The 23520-nt window shown below is 38.7% G+C and overlaps 1 protein-coding gene across 1 annotated transcript in view; it reads right to left on the reverse strand.

Annotated features, from left to right (window-relative positions):
• P3h2 (prolyl 3-hydroxylase 2) overlaps window positions 1–23520 on the reverse strand; it is a 146530-nt gene that overhangs the window by 21537 nt on the left and 101473 nt on the right. The window contains exons 2-8 of the mRNA NM_173379.3: window positions 16324–16473; window positions 11844–12033; window positions 6332–6463; window positions 4112–4254; window positions 3682–3771; window positions 1873–1913; window positions 313–407 (exon numbers count right to left, since the gene is read on the reverse strand). Of these exons, the coding sequence (NP_775555.1) occupies window positions 313–407; window positions 1873–1913; window positions 3682–3771; window positions 4112–4254; window positions 6332–6463; window positions 11844–12033; window positions 16324–16473 (841 nt within the window). The remainder of the gene's footprint in view (window positions 1–312; window positions 408–1872; window positions 1914–3681; window positions 3772–4111; window positions 4255–6331; window positions 6464–11843; window positions 12034–16323; window positions 16474–23520) is intronic.

The following is a 23520-nucleotide window of genomic DNA, read 5'->3' on the forward strand; positions in this document are numbered from 1 at the left end:
TTAGATACGCTGACTCACCCACACTATCTAGTAATCTCTCATTGGCTGAGCAACAGAAATCAGTCTAGTGACCTCTCTATCCCTCAATTATTCAGCCGAGAATGGGGAAGACCACACAGACCTTGTCTAATTCAAATTATGGAAGGAGTATCTGGAAACACTTTCTCCGTGATATAGAGATCTGAGTTCAGACATTGACAGATGTAGTCTCAATCTTATAGAGAAATGCGTTTGACCTCAACCTTTTAAACATTTTCCACATTCCATGCTCTTCCTTGATCCTTATAGAGGTAAAAGCTTACAAATACTTACCTTCTCTTAGGTCTCGACCTATCTTGGGCGGTGACTTCTTTCCCATTGACAATCCATGAACTTCTGCCCCATCCATATTCACTCCTGAAGGGACTCTGTCCATTCAAAAAGATTGAGACTGAAATTTCTCATCAAATAAAACTGCCCCAAGGCAAAGAACACTGTATTTACATAGGCTCCGATTCTGAACTGCATCCCATTCACCTATCTTCCTAAATCAAAATATATGCTGTGCTTTGTGTGGGTCTCTCAGTTTCCCCCCAATGCTGTGTTGGTTTTTTTTTAAAGTCTTTTCTTTGATCTTTTATTACAATTAGTTTCACTATCTTCATATCAGCATATTGTCCCAAAGAGAAAAGAAAACAAAGCAAAACAAAAAAAGATTGTGTGCACCTTCCTAATTCTCCATGTTACATTGTTTATTGAACAGGGAACTGAATTATGCATCACTGAATAATGATCGAGTGGAGATAATCCATATTCTAATATAATAGTAGGTTCTTGACTGTTCTAAGGAGAAAGAGCCAGTTTGTGTCAAGCTTTCCAAATGCACCCGTGATGGTAGATAGCCTTTCAGTCTACACAGACATGGCACGTCCAAACACTCCTATATATCCTATATATTTTCTTCCAATTATATTATGTCACCCAAGGGCTGATTGATTGCAAGATTCTAAGACCTGAATCTTCCAGTTTATTGTGGCAAAGCCATAAGCTAGTGCCCTCCATTGACAGTGGTCCCTTCCATTGACATGGCCTTTCTCAATCTGAGAATAGGTTGACTGGACTGTGTCATCCCAAACAGGCAACTCAAACATGGATAAGCTTGAGTTATTTAAAAACAGATGAGTTGACTTCAATTATATTAAAAATGGTTTTTCTTAACTTCAATTTGCTTAGTAATAACACACAGTTCACTATACAGAAACATGACCCTGATTTCAATTTAATATAGTAAGGGAATTTACCATCCACAGGCAAATTTTGAATATGATCAAAATGTGTTGTATGAAAATTTCAAAGAACAAAAACCATCTTAAAAAGGAAATTTTATAAAATTTGTTAATAAAAATAACATCCAGCCTTGTGCAATGAGTAATCACAGAAAATTGGGATTTGAAGAACTCTTTGGCTAATTTCTTCATTTTAAAAAAGAATCTCCATGGGCCCGGCGTGGTGGCGCATGTCTTTAATCCCAGAACTCGGGAGGCAGAGGCAGGCGGATTTCTGAGTTCGAGGACAGCCTGGTCTACAGAGTGAGTTCCAGGACAGCCAGGGCTATATACAGAGAAACCCTGTCTCAAAAAACAAAACAAACAAACAAATAAACAAAAAAAAACCCCAAAAAACAAAAAAACCCTCCACATTCAGGAGAAAAGTAATTCCTTAAAACCATACAGAAGTGAGTGGGAGAGCTGGATCCAGGATGAAGCTCCTAACATGCAACTTGAAGAATAATTCCATAGCTTGCACTAATCTACTGGAGTTGAGTTCCCGGCACCATCTCCTGCCCCAAGCATCTCATCTCACTGTAGCCTGTTTTGCAAATGGAGAACTCACCGGTTCTCATCCTGCCGTCCTCCATAGCTGATCCAGTAATTCTGTTTACAGTTGAAGAAAAGGTATATACATTTAGTACTAAAATGACGTTTATAGGAATAAAAATTTAAAATACTCCTAATAAAATACTTAGAAAACTTGAAATATTCAGAAACTTATACTCTGTATTGACGAAGAGGAGGCTAATACAATTTTGCCAAAGACACCATGGATAACAAATGAATCAAAAGACCGTATGGAATTAGTTAGGTGCTTGGTCCTCTGGTTCTGGATAGAGACTTGGAATTTGATAACAGAAAGGGCTTCGAAGATCCCTCAATGCAAGTGCTTTGTGGATAATGACTAAAACTTCAACAAAGAAATCCAGCTGGATTAGTTATCTGTACAGAACCATGAAGTAGGTGTTATATTTTGGGGTCCCTTGGGAAAACACAATTCTTCAAAATACTAAGTAGGAACACATATATGTATTATACCAGAAATATTACCTTAAACTAACCTAATTTTAAAAAGTGTTCTGCTGCCAATAAGACATAATTAGGAATCAATTAAAATACACTATAATTAATGTTTTCATCAACACACTAACATGAATATTGCATAAAATATTCAGTAATTAATAGATAAGTGGAAAAAGTTATACATGGGTAATTCAAAGAGGAAAAAAATATTATGTGAAAAGGAGAAAATAGTATGAGCTGCCTTCAGAAAAATAGAAGTTAAAATAGTGATGGCATAGCATTTGCACTTAACATATATGAGGAGGGTGGATACTTTTCCTCTTGTAAGGTTGCTAAATTTGTACTTTCCTATATCACTAGAAACAATGAAGGTGTCAGAAACATTTTCTTTAGAAAATAAGTTAAGGTTCAAGAACTTCCAGACCCCATTTTCTTCTTGCAATGGGAGTCCACTCTTTGGATATATTTGAAGTAATAGTTTAATAACCATGATCCCTGGACTATGTATTTTCGAAAGAAATCAGAAATAGTTAGAATATCAAAAGAATTAATCTATATTAAATTTATCTAGGTAGCCAAAATATTTTAAATCCTTAACAACCTAAAGAACCAGGTAAATGTTTCATGAAATAAAAACAAGAACTTGCATTAATCTATAGCAAGGGGCGGTCTGCAGAGGGCGCTGTGCCCCGGCTTGATCAGAGGACAACACATGAAGCAGAGAGGACAGTGCAGAGGCTGACTCCCAGTGCCTTCTGAAGATGGGGCTTGTTTAACCCATTAAAATGCATTAAAAAATCAAAACTTTACATTGAAATGCTAGAAAACTGAAACAAGACAGGCAAATGAATCATGCACAAGATATTTGCTTCTGACTTTGGATCTCAGCCTCATGGGAATCTATCAAAATCTTTAAAGTTCATCACTTGTATAACATAAAGACTTCTTTCAACTGCTTAATTTAGAGAGGTTATTAGACTCTTCCACTAATGTGGGTGGGGCATTAATATTTAAATATCCACCAAGAAGATCTTTTAAATGGTAGCTTTATTATTTTTCAAGCTTTCATAATTATTTCTTAAATTAATTTATTTATTCACTTTATATCCCTATTGTAACCACTATTTTCTGCTCTTAATGGTTAAGAGCACTGTCTCCTCTTCCAAAGGACCTGGGTTCAATTCCAAAGGACCTGAATTCAATCCCACCCATATGATAGCTCACAACTGTCTACAATTTCAGTTTCAAGGGATCTAACACTCACACATTAATGAACATAAAACACAATTAAATAAGTTATTTTTTAAAAGATTTTAAATAGCAGCTCATTTTCTCGTCTTATTTTTACCGGTTCAGCATATGAAAATCCCAGGCCCTCTGCAGCTAACTTGATCAGTTCAGCTTCAAGTTTATGACGTTTGACAAATGCTGTTAAATCCTGGAAAGAAATAGAATTCATATTTAAATAACAACTAAGAAATGTGATAGATGCTCAAGTGGAACTTTTTGTTATAATAGTCAGTGAGCTAACATAAAGATCAGAGTTGCAAATGTGGTCCCCTAGGCAACAGGTTTGTCACAAGATTGTGCCTATGAGAAATATGTACTTCCAATATGGAAAAAATTTGAAAGAATTAAGATCTGGAACAGACATTAAATCTCTGATGTATCCTTAAGGACAGTGCTTATTTTTGCCATTGTTGTTTGTTTCTTTTTAAACAGTTGTCCCTGAAACACACTGCAGTTTAAAGAGATCTCTCTCAGAACTCTAGTCTCACCTCCCGGGCCTCAATGGATGCTGGATCAGTGCTGTCATCCAGCAGACTCTCATAGAAGTCTACATTGTCCAGGACATCCTCATTGTCTGGATGGAACATCAGGTAGGCTTTGGCGCACTCCAAGGCTTTCACATATTCACCAACTGGAGAAACAAGGTGTTGCCACATTTGAATCAGCCAGATTTGCCCAGATGACTTCAGAGGGAAACTTCAATGTGTCTCTTGATGTCAGCATTGATGATAATAAACGGGAGACAAACTAAGGTTGAGCAAAATGGCCAGAAGCACTTACACAGATGATCAGTTTCAGGTACTCAGATGGGAGGACCTTTGGTGGCTTTGGTGCTGGACACTTTGCAGAAATCCTCTATAGTTGCTATTAGAAAAATGCTTATTGGTAATTCCTGGAACACTACAGCAAAAATGTGTGAATTAACTGGGACTTGTTTTGTACTGTGTGGCCCATGTAAATATTCTGAGCATGGAGTTCTAATATGATGAAGATAATAAGCACCTGGCTTACCTAGTTTGCATTCATTGGTCATGGTGTGCACATGAGTGAGTAATCACTGTCATGGTGCCAGGACAATAAATAACACTTTACTCTTGGAAAAAGAGGGAGTTTGCCAAGGCAACTTTAAAATGTTGGTCTGAATCCTTCTTCTCCTCCTCGTCCTCCTCTTCCTCAGCATCACTTTAAAGGAAAAATATTTCTTTGTAGCTGACCTGATAAAAGGCACTGATGCTGAAGACAGGGAGAAATAACAAGTGCATTGAGCCAAGAAATCATGACCTGTCAAGCAGCCAGTCACTTCTCCACAAAGGGAGGATGTGGACATGATAGTGACTTAGGTGATAAATACTATTAGCTGCTTCTAAGTATGAGAGGGAATATCCAATATCTCCTCTTCAGTAAAAAGGAAACTAAAGCTATTTTGAATTACTAAACTTTACCTAGGGGATTGTGGGGCATCTAAACATTTTATAATATATTCTGAGGAGGAACAGTGGAAAATACAGTCCATCTGGAAGGAAAATTTGGCAATGTGAATCAAAAATACGAATGAATGAACTATTTGACCTGGTAAATGAACCTCCAGATATTATCCTTTGAAATATGTATATAGATATGCAGAGACATGTGTAAAGTATTATCCACTTGAAAGGTCATTGAAGTCACAAAAGATTACAAACAATACACTGTCCCTCAATAGGAAGATCATAAGATAAGTTCTAATACAATGGTATCTAGGAATAAAGAAAGAGAGAGCAGGAAGTTCTCTCTGTACTCATCTATTCAACCTAAACAATAACATACTATAATTTAAATTTGACCCCCAAAATGATAATTTCCTATGTCTAACTTAGTGAAAGCCATCTGGCAAGTGTTAATTAAAAATGATACAGAAGATAGTATAAGGGGCTGGTGAGATGGTTCAGTGGTTAAGAGCACTGACTGCTCTTCCAAAGGTCCTGAGTTCAAATCCCAGCAACCACATGGTGGCTCACAACCATCTATAATGAGATCTGACTTCCTCTTTTGGAGTATCTACACTCCAGAAGACAGCTACAGTGTACTTACATATAATAATAAATAAATAAATTTTTAAAAATAAAAAAAGCCAGGCGTGGTGGCACACTCCTTTAATCCCAGTACTTGGGAGGCAGAGGCAGGCGGATTTCTGAGTTCAAGGCCAGCCTGGTGTACAAAGTGAGTTTGAGGACAGCCAGGGCTATAAATAAAAACAAAACAAAACAAAAAAGAAGAAGATAGTATAAATAATGCCATTTTCACATAAAAGAAGAAGGAAAATTCTGTGATTGCCTTTGTTTATGTATAGAATTTTGGAAATATTCATGTCCTTGGCTAAAGGACATGAAGATGTCAGTGGATACAGAAAGGGAGGTATTTTTTTTTAATAGTATTGGTTCTTTAATGCAGTCTAACTAAAAATGAGTTGAAAAAACATCTTAGGTTGAAAAAGAAAATTGGCAAGTCTAGTGTAAGTTTATGATGTTAACACAGGAAATCCTGTGCTTTATCCATTGTTAGGGTCCTCCTGCCTTACTCTGACATGCAGCCCAATTTTATGGGAAAAAATGTGCATAAGCCTGTGTTGCTTTGGTGATGAAAGCAAGCAGGGGTCTGGATGGTGGCCAGAAGCATACAAGTATGACATGAAAATCCCCATGGGTTTTCATGGATGATCTCCTCTTTACCTCTGTAGTAGGCAAACTGGAGGTAGTCGTAATGCAAGGGAAGAAAGTTCTCGATTGGTGAGAGGCGGCCTGGGCGGGTGGCGAGTTCCCTCACACATTCATGCTGACAGACCAGAACCTGCATATAGTGATCTGGAAGGCAAGAGAGAGAGAGAGTTGTCCTCCATCTGTTGCGATCTTACCTTAATCAGGGCAGACCTTCTACAGGGCACACTTTATTTACCACACCGCACTCAGAAAGAGAGAAGAGAACTTTCTCTGTCTTAACATCTCCAACCATGAAAACCTCATACAGACAGTGACATCATTTTCTCCATGATCGCTTGACAGCACTTGGTCCCAAGCCTCCACAGTTTACTATGCTTCCTGTGCATAGAGATGAACATGGACTTTCTCACTAGATGCTTAGAGCTTCTCTTTGAATACTTCAGAAGGTCTGAGATGCACTAGAATTGAGATTGGATTTTTACACCCAATGGATATTCAAAAGCCATTCAGAGATGAAACATCCAGCATGGAGAAAGTTCCAAACTCCCTTCCCCTGTCAATATATTTCTAAAGGAGGAAGTAAAATGATATTTCCTGATACCTATAGTTCAGAACCTTATACTACCCAATTATAGATAAGACTCTTGCCTAATACTGCATATTCTTATATGTGGGATACTGTTTGAACAGATTGTGCCAAAATGGCAGAAAGGAAGATAGCTGAAGAATTAGAATAAACACTGTCCTCTTGCCCTCGCTTCTGTGGTTGCTGTTCTCATTTAAACTAATAAAGATGCTGAAGTGCAGAGGATTCCATGCCCCTGAGCTCTCAGCTCTATTTTGTTAAGACAAGAGCTAGAAAAAACAAACAGCTAGTAACATGAGGAAAACTTTTCTTCCTCTTTGCCTAACTTTGAATTCTATCAAAGATGGAGGCAATGTTTTCCAGGGAAAGAATGCTTCATTCATCCTTGGGCTGATTGGGTTCTCTGGGGATTGAGAAAATCACTTGACTTCATGTCTACACAATTTAATTGGCCACAACAGCTTCTTTCAAGAGGTCCTCTGTTTAGTCAGAGTTCTTCTTGGATCTGGGAAACCTTGCAGACTGAGTAAGGACACAGGAAGGAAAAGAGCACTTGGCGGGGTGAAGGCAAACATTTTCTAGAACCTGGCTACCTTGAGCCCATGTAGAACAGCTAACAGAAACAGCACCACAATCCACCATGTTTTACTTCTGGTTAAAGATGGGGAGAGAATAACAAGTTCTATGTATACAACCCGAAAGTTTCGAATAAAACATGAGCTATGTATCATATCTTAGGGGAACAATGAACAGCCAACTGTAGACTCCTTCACAGACTTAAGTCTTCATTGCCTTCAAACCTGTTTCTTCTAATCTCAAGTGACAGGAAAAGGGGAAGGTAACAATGTATCCACCAACAACTCAAAATTATATTGTCAAAAAAGAGTATAAATAGTCAATAAGAGCAACTAAGGTACCCTTGGCTACACAGAGCTGATGATGGGAAAATCGGTACCAAGTAGCCATTTGTGCTTTCCTCCAACATTAAATCTCTCCTAATTCTACAATTCAAGCATTATGGTTTTCCTAATGCAGTCTCTATTTTCAGTGCCAACTTAACTCCTAATTGAGGTCACCTGACTCCAGAAAGCATTTGCAGGGTGAAAGCCGACATAATAGTTTTATTTGTTATATTCTTTTCTGTTCAATATCATTGTACCATTAATGCATAATTAATTAATTAATTAATTAATTAATGCAGTGGTAAAATCCACTGAGTGTGGATTTGTCTTGTCTGTTCATACATCCTTTCCCAGCAGCCAATGGGTTATAGTAACTTGACCAACACTAAATACTAACCCACAGAGATTAATTTCAGTAATAGGATCTAGATTATTTGCCAAAACTTCCATGGACATGGACAGCAAAGGTGCTGAGACAATGCACTGGGGGTAGGGCAAATCATCCCATAAAAGCACAGCATAGTTAATTGCTAAATATCATAAAGAAAAGGCTAGCTCACGGCCCTTGCAAAAGACTATATATTGAGAAAAAAAATCAGTAATTAGACCATAAATGACAAACAAAATTTACTGTTAAGTGAATCACCTTTAAGGCTTACAGAAATACTGAGGAGTTAAAAATGTCAGCTGTCTCAAAAAACCAAAACTTTTGGAAAATAAATCCTCAAAATAACTCATACAAGTATATTGATTTTAGGCAACTTAAACTTACATTGGGTAACAGAGTTCTTCATAGGGTGATAATTTAATGTAGTGATGTTGACTGTAATAGACACATTGATTCTAGTTTATATTTTGTAGCTATCCTCTAATTAGCTCCTAAAAACACTCCACATTTATTTATGGCTGACATCATAACAAGCACAAGGCATTACTAACACATTGATCTGTGCACAGTTATGGGGGTATATATCACATCCTTTATCCTTGCCTTCACTAACACATTCGTTTAGCCAATATTTATTAAGTAGCTCAGGGATTTTCTAAAGATTGAGCAGTGAACAAGTTAGGACACCAGTCAAGGGATGCTGGAAAACACCTTAAAGATTTGCAAGGGAAGGAGAGTGAGCAACTCATCCAATGGTTTCAAAGACCTTAGGAAGGCAGGAATGAAGAAAGAATGTGAACACACACACTGAAAGTCCTTATATGGGCTTTATTCCAAGTGGAATGAAAGCCACAACGAGAGGGAATTTATGTACAATAGTTCTGTTAGTACAGAATGTGGGCTCTGTATTGGTGCTCAGTCTACACTGCACACCAGGACCAGGAAGGAAGTAGTCACGGGGGCTTAGATAAAATACGGTTTTGATTTAAGCTATGGCAAATGGGGAGACTCTGTTAGTGTAAAGTACCTTGTGAATGCAGCATTTGTCCATGTTTGGCAACAAATAAGAGTTGAGGAAGATGTCAGATTGACAAGTAACTTCCTAGGATTTGGTTCGAGCCACTATGTAGGTGGTTTGGGGGAGATAAGGACACTCTAGAATTGGAAGGGCAAACTGACTTTAGTAGTTTCCATGTCAGCTGAACTCTGTTTTTCACTATGTATGTCTTGGAATATAATAGGTCATCAACACATATTTAAATAATAGGTTTGTTATTAAATAAGTCCCAGTTTAATTGGGTTTTGATTATGTTGACTTTAAAAGTACCTGTTCTCTATTTTAAGACACCTGGGTCTGATTTTCAGATTGTTTCTAGCTACATCACATCAACTAATTCCTCACCTAAGGGGAACAGAATATCTTCAGTGAGGTATCTGGGCAGCACAAAGAGATGCAGAACTTTGGGAGAAAGATTAGCACCCATTAGACCCTTGTAATATTGTCAGGAACAGTAAAACCAGCCCTTGGTTGAGGAGACCACAGGCCTAGATAGAAAACCTACCACTATTCAACCTACTATATTGCCACAATGTTTTGTCAAAGTGACTTCTAAATACTGTTTTTATTCAAGGGTTGGTATTATCCTATCTTCACAGAACCTTCTTGTTATGGTGGGGCAGCAGTTATTGAAGAAGTCAATGAGGGGTCAAAATGCAGAAAATGTATAATGATTGGGCCCTAGTCTTATTGTGGCAGAGTTCTTTCATCCCTCCAAGGCTCTAGAAACATCATGGAGGGTGTGGTAGATGTGAGAAAGAATGTAAGCAATACAGACTGGAGAGAAGTGGAGTTAAAAACAGATGGTCTCAGGAAATGGCATAGCCAATGTACTTATGAACTCACGGTGGCTAGGTTTATTTGCACAAGATATGTCTAACACTGGACTCCTCCAAATATCACCAAGGTTGCAGGAGGCAACCATGAGGTCACCGGTGGTTAATAGTTGCTGGGGGTGGAGGTCTTATCTTAGTAAAGTCACTGGAAAGTCATCCTTGTCAAATAAGTAACATTCCTCATGTTCCAGCAAGAAACCCTAGTTAAACTCATTGAACCAAACACACATAGAAAAGAAGTAGGAGGCGGATGTGTTGAGAATAAGGGCTTCAGTTGGAAGAAGTAGAAGGGGGATCTGTTGAGAAGAAGGGCTTCAGTTGGAGAAGGAAATAGGCTGTTGTATGGAATGGAAGGCAAAAATGATTGAAAATCATTAGCTAAATGTATGAAACTATCAAAAAGTTAAACTAAAAATAGAACATCAAAATCGAAACCCAACACAAGATTTGCAAGCCCTCCCCATCAAGCAGCATCTATTCCTGTGTGCTGACAGCTGGAGAATAGCTCCACACGCTCAGACTCTGAGATCCAGAGAGAATCCACCTTGTACACGGTGCTCTCCCTGTACAGAAGCCTCCTCAAGCCTTCCGCAGCTAGCTTCTAAAACCCAGTCAGAGCAAACTATGCTCCTGTACCTGTAGGCTTGCCTGTACTGCTGTGGCCAACTTAGCCAAAAGAGGAGACACATCAAGAGACCCTTAGCCATAAGGACCTTCCAGGGTTCTCTGCTTCCCATGGAAAGTTGCCTCCTCTGCAGCCCCCATGGCCATAGGACATCCAACTTTCCATGTCACTGACTGGAGATGTAAGCAAAGAACGAGCCATGGCCTGGTGTCACAAACCCATCATCTCAGCTACTTGGGAGGCCTGTAGCAGGAGGATTGTAGAATCAATGCCTGCTAAAATTGCTAGAATGAGTTCAAGGCCAGCCTGGGCAACTTAGTGGAGCTTGAATCCTTTGTTAAGAAGTAGAAGCATGGATAGGGTTTTAGCACAATGATATTACCGTTTCCACTTGATTCTGCCTTTTGTTCTCTATGAAAGCACTCCACATCCCCTGTATTATATATACACGTACTCCTGAAAATTGTATTTTTATAATTATATTGTTAATACAAATAAGTTATTTTCAAATATGGTATATACAGAAAACATACTTCTTCCAATAAAAGGTTACTTACCTAGTATCAGCAACTCTTGAGTGTCACACACATTGCCTACTCTTTGAAACAACATTCTCAAGTATCATAAGCCAATGAATTGCTTTAGAATGTATTGAAGGGTTTATTGCTATATTATTTACAATAATGAAAAGCTGCAACCCTTTTCATTGTGTTCAGTAAAGGCTAACATTTAAAATGATGGTGCCCCCATATCGTGGGTGTTATCTAGCCACTAAACACAAAAAGTGAATTCACATGTACTTACATGAGCAGGCCACATTTTGTTGGTAAGCATAAAATAAAATAAAAAGCAATATGTTGAAAAAATTACTTATAATGCTTACAGTAGTTCCCTATTATATTGATGAAATAAGTAAATATGCAATTATTAATAAATCCAACAGAAGAAATTGGGAAGAAAGAATCAACAACATTTTAACTATAGACATTATCAACAGAAGACAGAGTGGAATAAACCCATGAGAATCTTTAACATTTTACAATACTTACTACTATGCACTATATTGTCAGAATATTCACATGTCTATAGCACTTTAAAGTAAGCAATCAAAGAATCAAAAGAAGCTTTACCTGCGATTGCCTCGTAAAGACCACCTTTATACCCTAAGTACTCATATTCCTCAAATCTCTGAGGCCCCTCACATAGAGCACGGCACTCCATGTCTTCATTGAAATACTCTCTTAAAGCTTGTTCAAAGTACTTGATTGCGGATTCAAAGTCATCAGCTTCATAATGTTTGACTCCAGCATTATAGCTTTCCTGCAAAGACACAGACACGATCTTGTTTGTGAAGAGTGGTACCTACACAGACTTACTTAGGATCACGTGGGAAGGTGAGAGCAGAATTTTATGCCACGGAAGAGAATTCCAGGTTTCATTGATCAATCCACTGTGACTCTCCTATGTCAAATAAATGTCAAAGAAAGGGAGTCTATAGAATAATTGGAATGTGGTAGTAGTAATCAATCTATTTCTTTTTTCACATACACAGAGCATATTGTATAGTTTCTCTACTGTAAGGAAAGCACAGGACAGTAATGAGGTATTAAGTATGGTTAGAAGTGCCATCACTTCCATATCTTGCTTTATTAAATCTCCCTTAGAAGATATTTCGCTATCATTCTTCTTAGCAGTAATATTGGAGGTCACACACTGAGAATGTTGATATCAAAAAACTGGGGAGAGGGAGTCAAAAGATTTTCCACATGTAATTTCAAATCATATTTAATTGTAAGAAAAGTTCTGGGGCATTTTCAAACTAAATTGAAAACTTCAAGTACAGGGAAAAACCTTCGAGATTGGAAGCGGGGAAACAATACTTACTGTAGCCATGAACCACTCACAATGGCTTCACTTCTAGGTGAAAAGTAAGCGTGTTAAATATCAGGAATGACAGGTGGCATCTACGGAGGTTAATCTATGGCTATGGGCTGTAATGCTAAATACAAGGTCTGGTTGCTCTGGGGATAAAGAAGTCCTCATGTACACCAAGTGGTGCTATGTAACCTTGCTCCTTGATTTAAAACTATTAGTTGAATAAATATGCTTACAGCCTATAGCTGAGCAGAAGAAGGGTAGGTGCAGTTTTAGGTCCTGAGCTTGGAGTCTGATGGAAAAACCTCGAAGAGGAGAGAAGAGAAGAAGAGAGGAGTAGAAAGGAGAGGATAGGATGTTATTCAGTAGGTGAATTGTGAGAACATAGCCAGGAGGATCACCCAGATGGAGCAGGAACATCCTAGACAGAACATGGCAAGTTATAACTCAGGGTTATTGACAGGAAAGTAGACAAAATAGCATAAAGTGTTGATATCTGGCCAGATCTAGTACTCTTAAGGTTTATTATAAATAAAAAGGGTTTGTGTCTTTTATTTAGAAACTAAATGATCAAAGGTGGAGTAGAAATCCCCATTAAATATTTACCATAATAGGCAGCTATAGTCCTAGATACAATAAATGATGAGGGAGGAGGATCACATGAGCGTTTGTGGCCAACCACAGCAACATAGCAAGACATGGCCACCTAAGGACTCAAGAAGACACATTTGTTTTAAAGCAACTCATGGAACTTTTATCAAAAGAGTATTTATAGTACCATATAACGGAAGTCTCTACAAATACAGGAAAATTGAAATAGCATTCTGAATTCTATCTGACCACCTGGAATAATGTCAGATAGCAACAACAACAAAAACAAGTCAAGGCACAGAAACTCACTGACATTAAACAACACATTATTTAATAACATGTGGACCATTTATATAGAACGTCCTTCCTGAAAGGATCAGGGAATGCCAAGGAATAGGTGACAGAAAAAATGTAAGCGGCAGAAGCCATGAAGGACTGGGATAAAGCGGTGTCTTAATGTTCATGATAACCTTGCTGTCCTTATGAAGTCAGCACTAGTGGCTGGAAGTGGAAATTTCTGGTTTCTTTGAAAATTCAGTTGTGTCATATGATGTTTTCCTGGAAGCTGTCTGGTGAGAGGGTGTTTTGCTGAAGCAGACACTGGAGAGGGCACTTGATGTTTAGAAAGAATAAAAGTCGAACCCCACAGACAAAGAAGGGACAGTCATCACTAACTGTGCAACACTTGCTGGTCTCTGCTGGTCTTTGCTGGTCTTCACACCATAGAGAGAAATTTGCCAAAGAACTTCTCTCGGTATTCCAGCTGACTCTTGCCACTTCCACTGATTTGTGCTGATTCAGCAGAGTCTTGTGGCTTCTGCTGGGTTGAGCCGCTGCTACTGATTTGGGTTTGGTGTTTGCTATTGGACTGGACTGTTGGTATCATGGCAGTGACAAGTGTAATCACCCCAAAGAACTTCTTCCAAACTGGTCCAGAAACTCCTTGTCCTACTAACTATCTTTCTCCCCTACCTTTGGTCAGTGGACTAGAAGGCAGGTTGAAGTGTCTAAGAACCCTAAATAAAGTAGGTATTGAAAAATCTAAGCCTACAGTGGCTGCTTGCACTAGACCTGCACAAAGAACATTCTACCATGAACTGGGGAGGGGCACTTGTGCCCACATCTCTAGTTGAGGAATTATAAGGAGTTGATGACTGCTAGGAGATGGAGAGTAACTTTTCTCTAGAGCAGTGGCTCTCAACCTTTACAAAACTATGGACTTTTAATACAGTTCTTCATGTTGTAGAGACCCCCAGTCATAAAATTATTTTCACTGATACTTCATAACTATAATTTTCTACCTCTATGAATTATAATCTGTGTTCTCCAATCATCTTGGTTGATCCCTAAAAAAAATGTTATTCAATTGCCAATGGGGCTGCGAGCACTTAAGAAGTCCTGCTTTACAGGTGTGGCCACTTATAGATGCTATAGTGGGTACCCCATACTCATGCATACATGAGGGCACTAATTGTTAAAAGTGGTTTATCTATTTATGTTTTTGGAAAAGGACATGAAGGTGGGGAAGAGGGAGTTCAAGAAGGGTGACCAGGGATCCAAAAATAGTTGGAAGGAAGAAGTAAGAGTGAGTGTGGCTTAAAAACATTCTATGCATGTTTGACATTCTCAAAGAAGTCACAAAAATATTGCATTAAAGATAAAATGCAGAACTAGACAGAGCAATCTCAAAAAATGTCTAGAAAACACTTAAAAGCATGCTCAGCATCTTTAGCAATCAGAAATTCATAATAAACTACTTTAAGGTTCCATCTTACCCCAGTCAGAATGGTTATCATTAAGAGTACCAACAACAACAAATGCTCAGGTGGATGTGTGAAAAGGGGAACTCATACTCATAGTAGGAGTGTAAACTATTGTAACCACTCTGAAAATCAGTCTGGAGGTTTTCAAAAACTAAAAATAAAACTACTCTGTGACCTAGGCATGAACTAGTGACTATTGACAGATCCTGGAATCAGGAAACCATTGTTATCCATTATATATCTAGTGCTCAGCCAATAGAAAGTTCTAACACAGAGACTGACATGGTTAAACTCTAGTTCACAAAACAGACATGAACACAAAACATATGTGAACATGAATGTGAGAAAGAGATTTGTAGGGAAGAAGAGGTACACAGGGGTAGGAGGCAGACAGTAAAATCTGGGTAAAAATAACCCATAGGAATTATTTAGTTTACATTGTGTGAAACTGTCAAAGAATCAATGTATAATTAAAAGTATGGTGTGGACCAAACTCCTACCCTGTTGCTGTTGCCAAGAGGTGTGTGCTGACAGGAACCAGGTATGGCTGTTCCTTGGGAGGTTCGCCAGCAACTGATCAAAGCAGATGTGGATGCTTGGAGCCAGTGATCAGACTGAACTCAGAGACCCTGTTGGGGAGCTGGCAGAAGGACTGGAGAAGCAGAGAGTTGCAACCTCACAGGAAGAACAATGTCAGTTGATTTGACCACCCAGTGCTCCCAGGGACTAGACCATTGACCAAGGTATGTACAGAGAGGAATCCATAGCTTCAGTCACATATGTAACAAAGGGTGGCCTTGTCTGACATCAATGGGAGGGGAGGCCCTTGATTCTCTGGAGGTTTGATGCCCCAGCATAGGGAAATGCTGGAGCAGTGGGGTGGGAGAAGGTGGGTGGGTAGGGGACCACCCTCATAGAGGCAAAGGGAGGAGGGATAGGTGAGATGTGAGATGGGGGTTTGTGGAGGGGTAACTGGAAAGTGGGATATCCTTTGAGATGTAAACAAACAGAATGATGAATAAAAAAATAGGGAGTCCCACAGGAAAATACAAAGTATTGTGTGGAAAGTGCTAAATAGGATGTGACGCTTCAAAGAGGGGTATATATATTTTCACGAAGTTCTAGGCTTTACAATATCCTTATATTTCTGAGTGAATTTTTGTTTCCCTCAACTTCAACTTTTAATTACTGACATTTTAACTTAGAATATCAAATATGCATTCACCTCTGACTATAATATGTCATCTGAGAGTTTTGACCGTATGAACGTTAGTGCACACTGAGTCCTAACTTGGTTTATCCACTGTATGCTTTAGCTCGGACTCAAAGAAACTAGTTTTGTTGGAGCCCCATGGCAGGGATGGGGTTTCCCAGAACTCACCAGGTGTGGCTTGGCTTCGCGGTCTAGCAGGGGGGCTTCCACTCGTGCTGTGGCTTTATAGTCCTCTAGGTCCTGCTGCATTTCCATGTGCTCGGGGTTGGCCATGAAGAACGTGTGAGCTGCTTCCATGGCCTTTTCCAGCTGGTTGAGCTGTAGACGAGAACAACATGACCAAGAAGTGGTTGGTAGACTTGGATTTAGAAGACAAGAGACAGGCCAAAGGAGAGAAGTAGTGAGGACAGAATTCCAGGTAAAGCATATATTTACATGTATGCCCACACATGTGTGCACGTTCACACCATAGATACACAAATGTTTTTACTCTATTGTATTCAAAATCTGCATTTTCAGTGCTGTAAATAAACTGTTCACAAGGTTTTGTGTGGATATTTTGGTCCTGGTGAAAGGAATAAGACAAGACTGTTCCCAGTTTACTCTTTTTGACATATCCCTGTTTTAAGGAAAGTCATCTGTACCCTTGTATTTAGTTTATGGGTATCCAAAACAAACAGCTTGGTAAGATTTCTGCCCTCTAGTTTACATTTCAACACTGGGGTTTATACTTTCCTGATAATGATGAGAGGCCAAATACAGCTGTGGTTTTCTGAATGACTGAATTGAGTAAACTCTTCCTCCACTCTGTTGGTGTTTTGGCTTTAGAGAGTAAGGAATAGGACATTGAAAGATATAAACTATTCCAATTCAGAAAGAGGTTAACTTTGTAACTTCAGTTTTTCACTAATGCAAAATGTTGGGTTTTTAGTAACATGCGAAATTGAAGGAGTCTGTGATGTGAGATCCCCTGGAGCTAGAATTATAGGCCAAGGGGCAAGTCTAGCCTAGGTTTTAGAAACTAAACTCAGGTCCCCTATAAAAGCTGCCCATGTTATTAACCATGAGGCCCTCTCTCCAACAATAGAAAGGACAACTTTGTAATAATCACAGTGCTGACGTGACAAAACATTTTTGTGCTGTGTTTCATGATGAAAATAAAGAGGTGTTTTTAACTAAGTGGAATTAAATCCACTCCGTGTCAAAACATGTTGGCATAAGCTTAACTCACGGAGAATCCTTACAAAAGATTCATTTTCTTCATATTAGAAAAGTAAGCACTTATATTAGTAATCTATTTTGTAGGAAAACACAAAAATGTTTGATATAGTATAAAGTATGAAGAAAGAAATCACACTGTTACTGGATACAGAAGTATGAAGTCATCCAATATCATAAAACTATTCAACTGAGTATTTCTCTAACAAAGTAACTATTCAGTAATTAAAAATAAAACAAAACAAAAAAACAAATACTGAGGAAAAACATGCTCCCAGGTTCCCAGTGTGTGGAAACAGACAAAGAAGCAACTTTTATCACAGTAAACATAAGGCCAAAGCCTTTAATTGGTTTGCATCCTTTTCACCAGGGACTTTTTCATGGTTATTACCTGAAATTAGGTCTTGCCATTCTGGCATGCACCCAGAAATATTTTGGCTGCCCATGTGATTGGCTTTGAATCTGCTCTCTTGTTCAATTCTAATTTTCTCCATTTCCCCATCCCTAGTACATAGAAATATAAAATATGTGGATATTCACATGGTGATATTTAGATAGGAAACAAGAAGATGCACAAGTTCTAAATTGTGTAGAAATCCAAATGTATTGTTCAAGTGAATATGGAAAAAGTTATTTAAATGTTCATGTTTTGGTCATGTAGTAAGCAAAGCCTTTACTCACTAAAAACTTCATATCACAATAGACTAAATGAGATTCAAATGGTTTAACTGTGTTGTGTATGAATATGTTTTAGAAACAATGCCTGTGGTGATTTGAACATGCTTAACCTAGAGAGTGGCACTATTAGTAAGTGTGGCCTTGTTGAAGTAGGTGTGGCCGTATTGGAAAAAGTGTGTCACTGTAGGGTTGGGCAGTACAATCCTCCTCCTGACCACGTCGAAGTCAGTCTCCTAGCAACCTTCAAGTGAAGATGTAGCACTCTCAGCTCCTTCTGCACCATGCCTGCCTGGACACTGCCATGTTCCTGCTTTGATGACAACGGACAGAACCTCTGAAACTGTTAGTCAGTCCCAATTGAATGTTGTCCTTATAAGAGTTGCTTCGGTCATGATATCTTTTCACAGCAGTAAAACCCTAAGATAGTAGCATATAATTTATAAACGATCTATCAAACAAGTGGTTTTGCTCCCACTATCACAGTATAGTGAACAGCATCCATGAACACATCATTTATAAAAAATAGAGTAAATATTTGAGCTACATTGAAACTGCTTCCAGTAAGAGCCAAACTTCCAGTAATGAGTAAAACAGGTTAGCCCCAACATACTGGACCAGTAGCTTGAGGCCTTGACACTGACAGGAAAGGTTGGTATTTATGCTCCTCACATTCCCACACTTCCAGCTTGACTCAGGTTGGTCCTCTGATACAGAGAATATTTGTCCATCCATCTTTTCCTTTTGAAATCCAACTTGACCTATAAGGCTAAGCATGAATCCTGCCTGAAGAAATATCTCTTCAGACCTATTGTGACAATAAAAGATCCCCAGGATCATCTTATCTTTATCTCCATACTGGGACTTACCATACACTATCCTATGACAGCCAAGTTTATTTGCATCCCAGTTTTCTTCGGAAAGGGACCAGTAAATTATGTATCTTTTATATTATTTTCTACTTAAATTTCACATATACAATTATCTGTGCAAAGAAAAATAAATATATCTTATACTTATTAGCACATGAACCAAAAGATATACATGTGAGTGTACCTTATATGCTAAGCAGTGCTAACAGCACGAGAATGCAATGAAGACATCTCTGAAGTCACTGAGCACAGTCAAACGCTCATTGAGGTGGCTGTGTGCTTCCTTGTTTTCTTTCCTTATAAGCCAGGACAACGCATCATCTTGAATATGTATATGATGTATATGCATGTGTCATTCTGTGTCCTCAGCACTGAAACATAAAATTTATTTATGCACTGGTACTAGTCCTGGCTTTTAAATTGCAAACTAAAATTGTCTGCCAGGATATATAAATTCAAGCAACATATTAACTGTAGGTTCTATGTACTTGTACTTTTATTTAAGTGGTCCATGGTTATAAATGTCCAAGTGATAATGTATATTTTGCATAGAATGTCACTTGTTGGATCAAGATTATAACAAGGCCCCATAGATACCAGATTTTAGCTTAAGAATGAACTACCCACTAAAACCAAAATGCATTTACAGGCCCCACATGGGATTTCCTTTAAGATAGAATTGCAATAAATCACACAGAGAGAAAACTCTGATGGGGCCACTCTGTGAAATAGAAACATAAACTCTGGGTCAAGAACAATTGAGGAAACTTGGCTGGTGTGACAAGAAGAGACTATCTAACGTTTAACTGCCCACTGAGCTGAAAGAATGGAGGGAAGGCTGTTCTTAAAGTGCTAGATTACTTCACTCTGGTCTTAAAGAATGAGGAAACCTGTCAGCCCAGAAGTCACACAGAATGGGCAGTCATGCTGTGTGGGAAAAGAAATGAATGTTGATGCAGTCGGCACCCTGTGAACACTGAGAAGACACACTGCCGTAGGCTAGTGAGCGAGCACAGTCTCAGCACAGCTCCTCTCACACTGAACAAGCACACACATCAGGGGCCATCTACCATCTACAGAGAGGCTTCAGATACAGCACCATGACACTCAAGAACTTGTAGGTATGAGGTAGAGGTATATGACTCTCTAGTTTAACTCCTCTGACTGCCATTTAGCAACCTTGCCCCAATGAACTGAACTGCAATGTACATTCTTTGGATGTAAATCAATCATCTACAAGTTCTTTACTTCATCCACACACATATTTGGCAGATGTTCATTTTGCATCCTTTGTCACAGACTCAGAGAGTTGATGAAAAACCCAAGTGGCCTGAAGGGAAAAAAAGTCCTGCTTTTTGGATAATTCCAGAAGGAGATAAATTTCAAGTAACAAAATAATTTTTGAGCTTTCTAAGTATTAAAAGGCAGAAATGACCAACACTGTGAGCATGAGCATTTTGGGCTAAAAGAGGAATATTGTGAATAAATTCAAGGAAGATTTCTCTGCAATTCATCTTCCGAACTGAGAACTAAAAGTAGAGGATCCAGCCTGGTCTACAGAGTGAGTTCCAGGACAAGCCGGGGATATGCAGAGAAACTCTGGAAAATCCAAAGGGTTGGGGGAGAAGACGAAGAGGAGGAGGAAGAGGAAAAGGAGGAGGACAGCCAGAAAGAGTTGAGTAACTGAGTCTACATGGTTGATAGTCTATGATAAAATAGATGCCATGCTAAGAATATCAGGAAGCTAACTATTAAAGAAACGCTCGAAGGGCTGTAACAAGTGTTCATTCATAGCTTTAAATGGTAACCAACTGGAGCTTCTATATGGAGAAAAGTGTTTGTCACAGTCAGGAAAGCATTGCAGTAACCACGGTCAGGGTGAGGTTTTCACAAAATCAACAAGGCATGCTCCCTTTTCCCCTCTTCCTCTCGCACCTTTTTATAGTAAGGTTGCACACACACACACACACACACACACACACACACACACATGAATGCATGTGTGCACACGTGTGCAGGGCACTGGGTGTCCCTCTATTGCTCCGTTCCTTTTTTGAGACAGGTATACCATTAAACCTGGGTTTACAGAGGAGCTATACTAACTGTCCACTGAGTTCTGGGGTTCTGCCCATCTCTGCCTCAATAGCACCGGATTTCCAGATCTACATCATCTACCCAGGTTTACATAGGTGCTGGCATCAGATTTGTGTCCTTGTGCTTACTTGGTAAGTACTTACTGACTGAGCCACCTTTATAGTCCTAGCTGTCTTCATTTATTTACTGAATGTACAAGATATAGACTGTTCACAAGATGTTTTTACTTAAAATTATATTGATCTAGGTGAATTTTCTTTTCTGATAGGTAAATGCACAACTCAAAAATGATGAAAATATTTAAAGAAAATTTGGAGAAAATATAAAGTTTGAAATAAAAATGAGTAATTTGTTGGAGCTACTGAACTAAACTCAACCTTTTATGTTTTAGTCTAGCAAATGTAAAATTTAAGTTATATAGGAGAATTACATCTTATTTTATGAGAATCCTAAAGATTCAATAGAATAGATTTAGACATTTACTAAAAAGCAACCACATAAAACACTGTGTATTTTCTTTCCTAGTGATGTGATGTTAGTACCGTAATCTAAAAACTACCCAGGCATGGAATTATTTTCATAAAACAGTGCAGGAAATAATATCTTCTCCTGACAATTTTATAAAATTAATTTCAACAAACCTTGGGAACACATAATAACTTGTGTTGTTCTTTAGCTTTGACTTTAGGAAGCTTCATACTTAATTTTGTATCATTAACAATAGGTAGGATATATTCAATTTGTAGAATAACAGACTGAAAGTGGAGTGTGTGTCTTCAAGTTATTGTATTTTCCATTTCAAGATGTAACTATCAAGATAATTTCTTTAGCCAGGAAACTCAAAGACCTTTTGGGCACAGGGATTATTTCAATTTCTAGGCATAATATTTCTTTCCTACGTCACATGTGGAATATTCAGAAATTTCTGGTGTTAAAGTTCTTATGGTAACTCAGAAAGTGGATGTCTATGCTAGTCTAGAAAATGAATTAATTATCTTTGTATTTATGGAATGTTAGCCTAGAATGTATCCATGGTTATAAGTAAATATTTATGACTTTCAAAATGTTATTTGGTGGGGATTAAGGGGGAATGAGATTTCTAAAGAGTAGCTTTCCCCTGTGGAATAAGCTCAAAAGGAATGAGCTGTCTAGAGTGCTTTTTGTCTGCCAACTGCTTTCCTTCCGTTACTTAGTATGCAGAATCTGACTAGTCGGCGCCTGCTATTTTTACAATATGGAGATGTGCTAAACTTACATGTTAACATTAAACACTGACGATGGCCAGCCATGGGGCATACGATATCTTACGACCTCATTTAAACAACAGACTCGAGCCATCACTCCATTTTCTAGGAAGTTCTTACACGAAGGAGACCCATGTTAACCGACAATGCAAATGCTAACAGGCAGACCCAAACATTTTTTTTTAAGTTAAACTTTTGAGCATGAGCTGAAATTAAGTGCATGCTTAATTGGACAACTTCCCTCAAACCTCTTGCAAGTGAAGTGTCTACATTCCTAACAGAAAACGCAAAATGTTGGATGACAGCTGGGCACGTTGATCTGGCTCAGTGCCTAGTGTGGACCTGTCATCCTGGCATTGGCTCTAGTGAAATCAGTTTGTGGGTTTTATTGGCACGAGGCCTCCAGTTTGGGTTCTAAACCCAAGAGGCTAGAAGCAAATGAGCAATGCATTAGGCATTCCAGTCTCTGTGGTGTTTGGTCAGCAGTCTCCCTTGAGGTGTCAAAGGTGACTAAGGATTCCCGAAAAGACAGTTCAGGCCAAGACCTCTGTGACACTTGCTTCCTGCTACTGTTCTTGGAAGCAAAGCTTCTTCTGGAAGTATACGCTGCACATTTCATAACACACTTTGGGCAGTGTCCAGTGAATGTTGGAGGAGCCCTAGCTTAAATATGCAAGAGAATTTCCCCTTAGTTTATTTATTAAAAAACACAATAGTAATCTGGAAATCCTCTCTACTACATCAGAATGGGACTCCTCTGATCATGAGAGTGACAAGGAGAAGATAGTTTTGAGGTTGTTACTCAGAAATGATCCTTGTATATCGTGGTATATTGTGGTATATCGTGGTATATCGTGGTAGAGTTTGTAACACACACTACAATGAAAGTAAATGTGGGCACTTACTGGGTGTCCCCCATTATGAATGTGGAATTCCTGAAGAATCTAGGTGATAAATCTTTAGCCTTAATCTGAGTGCAGAGGTATTGGATCGTCATTTAAATGGGTATCTTATATAAACAAGGATGTTTAGACCTAAGTAGAAAGCTGTGGTGAGATGAAGTCATTCTTGATAAACTTCACATTATTGTGGATAAGTTTTCGAATGGTTACAAGTGGAGACCTGTGTGATCTTTCTCTGGTCACACAGTTATGGCCACAGCTTTGCTGGGACCAAGAGGCAGCTCCTTGCTTGCTCTTGGGCTTTGCAGATATTAGCATCCATGCCACATCTCTCTGAAACTGTCCAACAAAGTCACAGGG

Source organism: Mus musculus, chromosome 16 (genome assembly GCF_000001635.26).
Source record: "Mus musculus strain C57BL/6J chromosome 16, GRCm38.p6 C57BL/6J".
Lineage (NCBI taxonomy): Eukaryota > Metazoa > Chordata > Mammalia > Rodentia > Muridae > Mus > Mus musculus.